At 37.6% G+C, this 12075-nt stretch overlaps 1 protein-coding gene across 10 annotated transcripts in view; it reads left to right on the top strand.

Annotated features, from left to right (window-relative positions):
- Smarca1 (SNF2 related chromatin remodeling ATPase 1) overlaps positions 1–12075 on the top strand; it is a 90351-nt gene that overhangs the window by 34328 nt on the left and 43948 nt on the right. For 6 of the 10 annotated variants that reach the window (XM_090326978.1, XM_090326983.1, XM_090326980.1 and 3 more), the window contains 4 exons: positions 6624–6776; positions 9238–9370; positions 10572–10628; positions 11054–11202. In XM_090326978.1, the coding sequence (XP_090183104.1) occupies positions 6624–6776; positions 9238–9370; positions 10572–10628; positions 11054–11202 (492 nt within the window). The remainder of the gene's footprint in view (positions 1–6623; positions 6777–9237; positions 9371–10571; positions 10629–11053; positions 11203–12075) is intronic. The other 4 variants (XM_090326984.1, XM_090326988.1, XM_090326982.1 and 1 more) reach the window with 1 other exon arrangement.

The raw sequence follows: 12075 nt of genomic DNA, 5'->3' as shown, positions 1-12075 counted from the left end.
ATTACAATCCCACCAAGCAGTGTAGTAGGGTTCCTTTTTCTCCACAACCCCGCCAGCATCTGTCATTGTTTGAGTTCAAAATCTTGGCCATTCTTATTGGAGTAAAGTGGTATCTTAGGGTTGTTTTTATTTGCATTTCCTTTATGACCATGGATGATGAACATTTTCTCATATGCTTTTCTGCCATTTTAATCTCCTCTTCTGGTAAGTCTCTCTTTATTTCCCTTGCCCATTTAGTGAATGGTTTGTTGGGTTTGGGGGGGGATTATTTTCTTGAGTTCCCTGTAGATACTGGATATTAAGCATGTCTGATGTATTATTGGTAAATATCTTTTCCCAGTTGGTTCGCTGTCTCTACTTTTGCAACTATGCTTTTATCTGTGCAGAAACTTTTTAATTTAGGTAGTCCAATTTATCGAGTCTGTCTCCAATCTGTTGTGACCCTGAGATTCTCTTCAGGAATCTTTTGCCTGTGCCTATGAGTTCCAGTGTTTCTCCTACTCTGTCATGTAGCAGTTTCACGGTTCCCGGTCTGACATTGAGGGTTTTGATCCACTTTGAGTTAATGCTTGTGCATGGCGAAAGGCTAGGGTCAATTTTTAGTTTTCTGCATGTGGCTGCCCAGTTTTGCCAGCACCAATAATTGAATAGACTGTGTTTGTTCTACTGTATATCTTTGGCTCCTTTGTCAAATACAAGTTGACTATAGGTATGTGGTTGTATTTCTGGTTCTTCTATTCTGTTCCATTGATCTTCTAGTCTATTTTTGTGCCAATACCATGTGGTTTTTGTTACTATGGCTGGTATTGTAATACCACCTTCATTACTCTTTGTGCCTAGAATTGTTTTGGCTATTCTAGGTCTTTTCTTGTTCCATATGAACCTTTGGATTTTATCTTCTCTTTCAGTAAAGAATGTCTTTGGAATTTTGACAGGGGTTGCATTGAGTTTGTATATCATTTTTGGCAGTATAGCCATTTTCACTATGTTGGTCCTCCCTAGCCATGAGCATAGGATGTCTTTCCATTTCGTAGTGTCCTCTTTAATTTCTTTCATTAGGCTTTTATAGTTTTCATTAAATAATTACTTTACATCTTTGGTTAAGTTAATTCCTAAGTATTTTATTCTTTTGGGGGCTATTGCGAATGGGATCATTTTCTTGATTTGGCCTTCTGTTTGTGTATTGTTGGTGTACAAGAAGGCTACTGACTTCTGAAGGTTAATTTTGTATCCTGCCACTTTGCTAAAGTAGTTTATTAATTCTAGGAGTTTGGGAGTGTAGCTTGTTGGGTCACTCAAGTAGAGGATCATGGCATCTGCGAATATGGGTAGTTTAATTTCTTCTTTCCCTACAGTTAGGTATTTTTTAAAGATCAGATAGTTTTGAGCTTTTTCCTTTGCTTTAGCTAAATTACATTGAATTTCTCATTCCTATCTTCTATTCTAATGACTCTACAAATTATTCTTTCCAAGGTCTTCAAAGATATGCTTATCTAAACCGCACTATACAAATCTTGCCTTTACCTCTTCGTATCACTGCTATCTCTGCCCTTTTTATTATTGGTTTTCACCTTACACTTTTACTTCTCAGTCATCTGTCATTTTCTTAACTTGATTGCCTTCCAGAGGAGACCCATGATATTAATGACTTTTTTAACAATAGAGACTTTGCTGGATTACAAGCTAGCCTACAGAATAACAGAATGGAAGAGTCTCTAAAGAGAACAATCCTGTATAGATGTTTGCCATGAATTTTGGATCTCAGGAATACTATAAAGTGTTGGTATACAGAAATGAGTCACTTAGCCTACCTAGCAGCCAGTATCTTTCTCAAATTCACAAATCCCTATAAGATTTTATCTTTCACAACTATCAGGGGTCTAGGGGTCTAGGAATGCCTTATAGATCTTGAGTTTAAGTCCTGGGGCTTATACTCAAGGGCTGGGAACTATTATTGAGGTTTTTCAAGCCTACTACTCTACACTTGAGCCACAGTGACTCTTCTGGCTTTTTTTGTGTGTATATGGTACCAAGGAATCAAACCTAGGGCTTTGTGCATGCTAGACCTATTGGTAGGGGCCACACTCCTAACCCCCATTAAAACTATTTGGAAGGCTTTCCTAATTTATTTTCTGTTTCTGTGGTCTTTCAGGGCTCTGTGTTTGGATTTGTTTTGAGTCTATGCTTAAAGAGACCATAATTTTATGGTATAGTGAAAAATGTTGAACTTGGTTTCAGAAGACTAGAAATTTAGTATCTCTACCACTTACAGTGTGTGCAAGCCATTTAATTCTCTCATGGTATTTAAAGCTTACATTGCCCCCTAATCCCTATAGTTTGATTCTTTTTTCTCACATTTTTATTAGTCCCATTTTATAAATATATATATATATATATAATATATATATATATATATTTTGCCAGTCTTGGGCTTGAGCTCAGGGCCTGAGCACTTTCCTTGGATTTTCTCAAGGCTAGAAGTCTACCACCTGAGCCTCAGCACCACTTCCGGCTTTTTTCTATGTATGTGAAATTGAGGAATTGAACCCTGGTCTTCTTGCATTGTAGGCTAAACTCCCGGCCCACTAAATATTTATTTATATACACACATTACACATACATACCTACACAAAGTATATGTGCATACCTATACATACCTATATATCTATATGCATACTTGTTCACGATAGATCATGATTACACTCACCCCTCTGTCACTCTCTTATCTCACTGTCCTTTCTGAAACTAATCTCAACACTTTTCTGTTGCATTTCTATACATGTTCTTAAAGTATTATGGCACATTCACTGTGCTTTACCTAATGTTTGTTCTCTCTCTTCTCACTAATATTCATACTCCAGACATAACCTGTTTTACACTCTTGTTATTCATTTTTTGTGTATGTTAGTTGTTTAAAGGGTTTCATAGTGTTATTTGTTACATGTATGTATAATACTTTGATTAGAATGACTCCTTGTTTACTGTATAGCTTTTACGATTCTGGTGGTTACTTGAAGCTTTACTGGGTTTTGCAGATTTATTCCTGAGAAACAATTTCTCAGGAATCTACATAATAATAGCCTTTCCATGCTAGAATGAGGAAATACCAGTTCAGAATTGAGTAATTGGATGCTGTGTCTGACATCTAGCAAATTTTCACTTTTTTTTTTTGCCAGTCCTGGGCTTTAGCTCAGGGCTTGAGACCTGTCCTTGGACTTTCTCAAGGCTAGAGCTCTACCTCTTGAGCCTCAGCACCACTTCCGGCTTTTTTCTATGCATGTGGTACCAAAGAATCAAACCCGGGTCTTCGTGCATGCTAGGCAAGCACTCTACCACTAGGCCAAACTCCCGGCCCCAAATTTTCATTTCTATTTTGTTGTTGTTGGTCATGGGGCTTGAACTCTTGTTGTCCCTGCACTCTTCAGCTCAAGGCTACCAGTCTATCCCTTGAGTCACAGTGCTACTTCCGGTTTTCTGGTGATTGATTGGAGTTAAGAGTCCCATGGACTTCAGTACCTCGGCTGGGTTTGAACCGTGATCCTTAGGGTCTTAGCCGCCTGAGTAGCTAGGATTATAAATGTGAGCCACCACACCTGGCTGCAAATGTCCATTTCTGAGCTATCTGACTACTTTTGTCTAAATTCTCCTGATTTTTAAAAATTTCAAATAATGTTCTCCCATTAAAGACTTTACATTGTATGTAGAATTTAAACATAGGAAAACCCAAGCCATTCATTCACTTATTTTTAGCAAGCCTCTGCTTTCTCATTATGTCCATCTCTTCCTGATAAGAAGGAAAAAATAAAATTTAACTCTCTTTCTGATTGTGAGCCATTTGCAGGCATAATTTTTTTTCTAATAGTTCCCAAATTTGCCCTTTCTTTATTATTACACTTAAATTCAGTGACCTAGCTAGGCCTTTAGTCATTCTTTTTCTGGTGGTGAGAGGCTCAGTTTTGGGGTTTGAACTCTAGACTTAGGTGCTGTCCTTGAGATCTTCATCTCAAGGCACTCTACCACTTGAACCTCAGCGCCACTTCTGGTTTTCTGGTTAATTACTGATAAAGAGTCTCATGGACTTTTGTGCCCAGGATGGCTTTGAACTGAGATGTTCAGATCTAAGCCTCCTGAGTAGCTAAGATTACAGATGTGAGCCACCGTTGTTCAGCCTGGTCTTCTTTTTTTTTTATTTGCCAGTCGTGGGCTTAAGCTCAGGACCTGAGCACTGTCTTTGGATTTTTCTCAAGGCTAGAACTCTACCACTTGAGCCTCAGCACTACTTCTGGCTTTTTCTAACTATGTGGTACCAAGGAATAAACCCGGGTCTTCATGCATGCTAGGCAAGCACTCCACCACTAGGCCAAACTCCTGGCCCCTGGTCTTCTTTTTTTGGCCCCTGGTCTTCTTTTTTTTACTTAATTGGCATCCTCATATTTTTAGGGAAAGGAACTCAATATTTGTCAAACAACTATTAAAAGCTAGGCAACATACAGTACAAATGAATTCTTCCTAGGTGATCAGGTAAAGTATTGAAATAATTTCCCTCATGTGTCTCAGACAAGGTTAATGCTTGCCTAGGATTTGATACATACCCAGGCTTTTGCTGTTCAATGTAAATCAAGATGCCTCTCATTCCATCATAGTGCTGCCTTTTTTTTTATTACCCCATTTATGTTCTTTTTATGTTCTTTTTATGGTCACGAGAATCACATCTGCCTAGAACATTGTCTATGACAGTCTATTCCATTTAAAACATAAGAACTGCATTTTGTGTTTGTACAAACAAGACAGCAATGCTGTTAGAAATATGGAAAATGGGCTGTGCCCATAGGCTGGTGGTAGAGTGCTGGCCTAGCATCTCTGAAGCCCTGGGTTCTGTTCCTCAGTACCATATATCAAGGTGGAAGTGGTGCTTTGATTCAAGTGGCAGGGCACTAGCCTTGAGCAAAGAAAGTGTCCATGGACATTGCCCAGGCCCTGAGTTCTCCAGGCCCTGAGTTCAAGTCTCAGGACTGGCCAAAAAAAGAAATAAATTTGGGAAATGAAGTATTTCTGGCCAGTCTTTATGAACATGTAATATATAAAACTAATTGCTATCTTGCTCTACATGTAGATGTACTGTATTTTAGAGTTCTGTTTCCTGTTTTAGAGTTCTGTTTCCTGGTACATTTTACTGAAAAAATAAGTTTTAGGGTAAGATTTCATCATAAGGATGTACCATCAACAACTTACACCTTTATGGTGATCCTGTAGGTTCGTTCCAGTTTTTCATTATTATGTTATGCTACAGAGAATGTATATGTAAATCTTGTGCATATCTCTGATTATTTTCTTAGGATAAATTTGTGCAAGTGGAATTCCAGGGGCAATGTATTTCTAAGGCTTTTGATTCATTTTGAGGCTTTTGATGCATTTTGTAAAATTACTCACCAGGAAATTATCAATTTACAATCCCAGCAGTACTGTCCGAGGGTACCCATCTCATTGTCCTTCATCAGCAGTGTATATGGCTACTTTTAATCTTCAAAAACTGGTATTATGCTGTTTTAGTTTGCATTTATTTTGTTACTAATAACAGTGAACATAATTCTTATAGTTTTTCCATTTATTCTGCAAATTGTTCATTTTTGGGGGAGCTCATTTTTCTTTTTTTGCATTTTTAATTGTTATTAATGTAATGTAATGTACAGAGTGGTTATAGTTACATGAATCCGATAGAGTATATGTCTTTCTGAACAATGTCATTTGTTCTTTCTGATTTTTCCTCCCATCCACACTATAAGTTGTGTAGTTCATTTTCATCATACTGTCTAGTGAGTACTACTTCTGTATTTGTTTACCCTTTGTCCCTCCATTTCTCTGTCCTTCTTACACTCCCAAAAAAGACCAAGGAACAAACAAGACAAAAAGGAAACCAAAAAAAAAAGCAAGGAAGGGGGAAAAAAATCGCATTTTCATTTCCAATTGGAGTAGTGTTTCTTTTAAGCTAATTTGTATGAACTCTACATAAAGGATCTTTATCTTTATATTAACTTTTATGATTCTTTACTAAATGTTTCTTCATCATACTGATGAGAACCTTCTTTTCTTTCCCCTATTTATGACTATTACTGTGCCACTTGAATCACAGTGCCACTTCTGGCTTTTTCTGTGTATGTGATACGGAGCAGTTGAACACAGAGCTTCATGCATGCTAGGCGAGCACTCTACCTGGGCCAAACTCTCAGTCCCTAAAAGTTATTTTCTCCCTTGGTACGCTCAGCCAACCTTTAGTCTTTCAGTGTAAAATTAAGATCTGACATTTCATCCTCTTAGATATATTGCAACTCTTAATCCACTATGATATTGTCACTATGAAGAGAATGTAAACTAATCCTCATTTAAGTTAAATTTGAGTATGTGATTCTTCTAAGTTTGTCTATTGGTATAAACTTTCAAGTCTTAGGAGTATAATGTGTATATTCTACAACTATTCACACAATATAGTAATATAACATGATATTATTGTGAAGGAAAAATATAAGGTATATAAAGATTTCCTTACATGCACGTTACAATTTTTGTTTGATTATTAATATTGATTATTTAACCCATTTCTTCTTTATATTTGTCAATTAAAAAAGGGAGCAATAGATGCCTTTAATGCTCCTAATAGTAGCAAATTCATCTTCATGCTGAGTACCAGGGCTGGAGGACTCGGAATTAACTTGGCAAGTGCGGATGTGGTTATCTTGTATGATTCAGACTGGAATCCACAGGTTGATCTACAAGCTATGGTTAGTAATCCTTAATGATATTAGCATATTATCATAGTTAAAGATACTGTTGTTATTTGGTAGCACAGAAGTAATTTATAAGTAAATGTTAACAATTGGAGGGAGGTTATGTAGAACTTATATTACCCTGGAAAATGAAATTGTTGTGCTAGTTTCTAACTAAAATAATAAAAGTAAACTATCAGACCTCATATCTAATTTTAGCATTTATGTGTCACTTTTAGCTTTTATGATGAAAGAGATAAGATGTTGGGGTTCTTTCCCCCTATTCTTGAGGATCAAAGTTTAAAACCAATCTTTCACTTTTACTGTTTAATAATTAAATTTGTTAAAATTGTTAGTAGTGGAATAGAGATTGTAACATTCATATTCATAATAGAACAATTAGAATGTAAAAGTATAAGAAAGAATATACATACATATGCGCGCGCACACACACACACACACACACACACATATATATATAGAGAGAGAGGGGAGCACCCCCCATACACATATGTGTGTGTGTGTGTGTGTGTGTGTTACATTTGTTACCTAAGGAAACCATCTGAAAACTATGTTAAACTTTTTGGGGAAAGTTTTTACTTTTTTTTTGGCCCCTCCTGAGGCTTGAACTCATGGCTTGCTCACTGTCTCTGTGATTTTTTTTTGCCAATCCTGGGTTTGAGCTCAGGGCCTGAGCACCATCTTTAGACTTTCTCAAGGCTAGAGCTCTCCCACTTGACCCACAACATCACTTCCAGCTTTTTTCTGTGTATGTGGTACTGTGGAATCGAACTCTGGTCTTTGTGCATGCTAGGCAAGCACTCTACCACTGTGCCAAACTCCCAGCCACTTGAGCCTTTTTGTCAAATCTAGCACTCTAAAACTTGAGCTACTGCACTGTTTTTGGCATTTTCTGTTTATGTGGTACTGAGGAGTCGAACCCAGACATTCATGCATGCTAGGCAAGCACTAAGCTATATTTCTAGTCTTGTTTTACTTTTTTTAGCTATTTTTTTAAATTGGTTGGTTGTGGGACTTGAACTCTCTTCCTGAGCGCTGTCCCTGATCTCTCCAGCTCAAGGCTACTGCTCTTCCATCTTGAACCACAGCACCACTTTTTGTTTTACTTTTTATCATAGCCCTAACAAAGTTACACAACTTTGATATTTTGATAGTGTCATTTATTGAATTAGAAGTACATAAGTGAAACAATAAAAATTTGCAATGTATTGAAAATTATATGATGTACAGGGTCATATTAAGTATCTTTTGGGAAACAGTAAAAAATCATGTCAATAAGGAATAATTTAAAAGTCCTTTTCTGTATTTTATTGTCAGGATAATGTGTAGAGTGTTTACAGTTATATTCTTCAGGTAATGGGTACATTGCTTCTCAGATCTTGATACCCCTTCTCATGTTTTTGTCTCCCTTTTCCTCCCCTCTTCCCTTCTCATTTTGTTTTCCCCCTAAAAGTCCTTTTATAATAGGTAATTAGTAATTATAGGCCATTGGGTATTTAAAAGCCAAACTACCTGGGCTTGTTACTACTTTGTTTGCTTTATATAAGTAGGAATAAGCTCCAATAAGTAGTAATATAATTGAACTAAGAAGCCTAATGATGGCAGTACTTAATTTCCTTACAAGTTCTTTAGAGTGCTATCTTTCAGGATTTACTAGCTACAGTTAAAACTTTTAAATACTTGCACTGTATTAAATTTTGTTTTAATGTGTTTGAAACATTTCTGTTGGGCAAAAAGCTCTTTCACTCCCCTGTGACAACCCTCTTCTCTCTTGTATGGATGTTACCACCTGTAAGTACAAGAGTAGTTGTGGACTGTAAAGATGTTAATGTCAGGCCTGGAGTTTGGCCTAGTGGTTAAAGTGCTTGCCTAGCATGCATAAAGACCCGGGTTTGATTCCTTGGTACCACATACATAGAGAAAAACCAGAAGTGGTGCTGAGGCTCAAGTGGTAGAGCTCTAGCCTTGAGAAAGTCCAAGGACAGTGCTCAGGCCCTGAGCTCAAGCCCAGGACTGGCAAAAAAAAAGATGTTAATGTCCTATTGGTTTTTGACCTTGAATGGCCTTGCTAAGCAGAAAGAACTGTTGGATGATAGTTGAGCAGACATTGCCATCATAGTAATCTTTGCTAGATTATTTCCTTATTTAGGAAATTCCCTGAGAGTTTGGAAGATGTTTGTACTTAGTGTCCTAAAGTTACTTAGTAACTCACTGCTGAAGCCTTTTGATTTCCTTTTTATTCTCCTTGGAAAGGGATTTTGCCTTTATTCCTCTTGGAAGTTCTCCACTAGTGGTAGTCTAACTGCCGGTTTCTTCGTTTTTAGGGATCCTTGGATCATGGGAACATTTATCATCCTAATTCTTGCTTTAGAATTTTACAAAATGTGATGGCTATACTCTAAATATTTTTCGCCTCAAAATGGGTAATTTCTTATAGTAGGACTCTTTCCATTAGGACCGAGCACATCGTATTGGTCAGAAGAAGCCAGTACGAGTTTTCCGCCTCATCACAGACAACACAGTTGAAGAGAGAATTGTAGAGAGAGCCGAGATAAAGTTGAGACTTGATTCCATTGTTATCCAACAAGGTATTATATGTACCAATTTAATTAAGTGGTTTCATTCAAAGAAGATTACTTACTCTTGCAAATTTAAAGGAAATAGTTTTAAAATTGCTCGATTCAATCACTGGTGGCTCATGCTTGTAATCCTAACTACTTAGGAGGCTGAGATGTGAGGATCATGATTTCAAACTAGCCTGAGCAGACAAATCCAAGAGACCTTATCTCCAATTAGCTAACAAGCTGAAAGTGGAGGTATGGCTCAAGTGGTAGAGTGCCAGCTTTGTGTTAAAAAAAAAAGCCAAGTAACAATTTGAGGCCCTGAGTTCAAGCCTAGTACTGATACACAAACAAAAATGCTTGAGTATTCCTAACTGGAAACTCTTGCATTCAATATATGAAACAAATGAACATTATTTGATTATAGCTAAACAGCAATAACATGTCTTTTGAAGTATCTGGTATTATTTAGCAGATAATTTTTTTTTGGCCAGTCCTGGGGCTTGAACTCAAGGTCTGGGCACTTTCCCTGAGCTTCTTTTGCTCAAGGCTCGTGCTCTACCACTTGAACTACAGCACCAGTTCTGGCTTTTTCTGTTTATATTGTACTAAGGAATTGAACCCAGGGTTTCACACATGCTAGGCAAGCACTCTACCACTAAGCCACATTCCCAGCCTAGTTGTCTTGTTTTGAAATGAAATTCTTTTGGCAGTATTAAAATACGAATTCAGCTGGGTATGGTGGCTTATGCCTGTAATCCTAGCTACTCAGAAGGCTGAGAACTGAGGGTCAAGGTTCAAAGCCAGCCCGGGCACAAAAGGACCTGAGACTCTCATCTCAAATTAACCTCTACAAAACGGAAAGTGGGGTTTGTCTCAAAGGTAGGGTTGTAGCTTTGAGCTGAAGAGCTCAGGGACAACGCCGAGGCCCAGGGTTAGGGCAGTAATCTTGAGCTGAAAAGCTCAGGGACAATGCCCAGGCCAAATTCAAGCCCCATGACCCACCAAAAAAAAGAAAAAATTATGAATTCAAGGCCCTACTCTTGGTAAGCAGACATTGTTGCCATACTTCCAGCTCTGATTTTTGAGCATTATTTTTGAGATAGGGTCTCATTTCCTGGCTGGGTGAGATCCACCTGTCAGGCTTCCTTGTAGCTAGAATAACTTGTTCATGCCACTTCATCCAGCTCTTCCTTGAAAGGTGTCTCACAAACATTTTTCTGTCTAGGCTGGTCTTCAACTGCAATCCCAACAATCTCGACCTCCCAAGTAGCTAGAATCACAGGTGAGAACCGTTGTTGCCTGGTTGTTTAAAAAATGTTTTGGAGGGCAATTCTCTATACAGACATCTGAAAAACTTGGTTTGAACATGAAAAAAGGGTTTCCACCCTTCTGGATTTTAACTGCTTTTGAAGAAAGAAAAAGTTAGAAAATAGAGACTGTTATAGCAGAAAAACTTGTTGAATTGCTCATTTAACAGATAACTTTGGAACTCACTGATTTTCTTAAAAGCTACTTTATTAACATATATTTTATTCATAAACTGCTTTGTCCAGTGGCAACTCCTTTGTACAGCTACTAAAAGGTCATTAGAAAGAATAAATAAAGAAAAGGCTGCTTTATGCATGGTGATGGCATCTGATTAGAATTATTATGCTTCCTTTGGAAAATAATTACTTAAACATATCTAATTTTTATTTTTATAATTAGGAAGACTCATTGATCAGCAGTCTAACAAGTTGGCAAAAGAGGAAATGTTACAAATAATCCGTCATGGAGCCACCCATGTTTTTGCTTCTAAAGAAAGTGAGCTGACAGATGAAGACATTACAACCATTCTTGAAAGAGGGGAAAAGAAGGTTTGTTAAAATGGTATTTTGTTATCATAATGACTCGCTTCAAGATATTTTTAGTATTCATATAATTATATTACACCAAACTGTATTTCAAATGTTTTCTAAGTATTTGGAGTTTTATTTCCAGGCAATTAGGGTTTTAAATGATGTTTTAGGATGAGAAAGACTGAGCATTAGATTGTTTTTGGCAGTCCTGGAGCTTGAACTTAGGGCCTGGACATTGTCTCTGAGCTCTTCAGCTCAAGGTTACTGCTCTCCCCCTTGAGCAACAGCACCACTTCCGGTTTTCTGGTGGTTAATTGGAGATAAGAGTCTCTGGACTTTAGTGCCTGGGCTGGCTTTGAACCTCGATCCTCAGATCTCAGCCTCCTGAGTAGCTACGGTTACAGGTGTGAGCCACCTTTCTGGGCAGCACCAGATTTTAAAATGAAGTGTTCTTATACTTATGCTTGCTAAAAATACTGCTTATTGATAATACTGTAGTTAAAAATAAAGACAGGCACAGAATCTCACACCTGTAATCCTACCTACTCAGGAGGTGGAGACCTAAGGAACAATGTTTTAAGAGAGCCTGGGCAGGAAATTCTTTGCAATGCTTAACTCCCATTAACTGGCAAAAGCGCCAAAGCTGGAGATGTGCCTGAAATGGCAGGCAACCAGCCTTGAGCAAAATAGCTTAGGAAAGCACCCTAGTCCAAAGTTCGAGCCCCCTTACTGGGGCCTTCTTATAGCATAGGTATTTTTCTTATATGCTGGAAATAGTTATATTGCTACATATTCAGTGATAAAACTTGATGAAGGAAGCTTATGTGAATAAGCCTGGAAAGCACAATTGGAGTATTTAAAATATTTGAGACAAGCAAAAATTTTTCTTTT

Source organism: Megascapheus bottae, chromosome X (genome assembly GCF_031878675.1).
Source record: "Megascapheus bottae isolate mThoBot1 chromosome X, mThoBot2.hap1, whole genome shotgun sequence".
Taxonomy (NCBI): domain Eukaryota; kingdom Metazoa; phylum Chordata; class Mammalia; order Rodentia; family Geomyidae; genus Megascapheus; species Megascapheus bottae.
The sequence above is the reverse complement of the archived record's forward strand: the minus strand, read 5'-3'. Positions and strand labels throughout refer to the sequence as shown.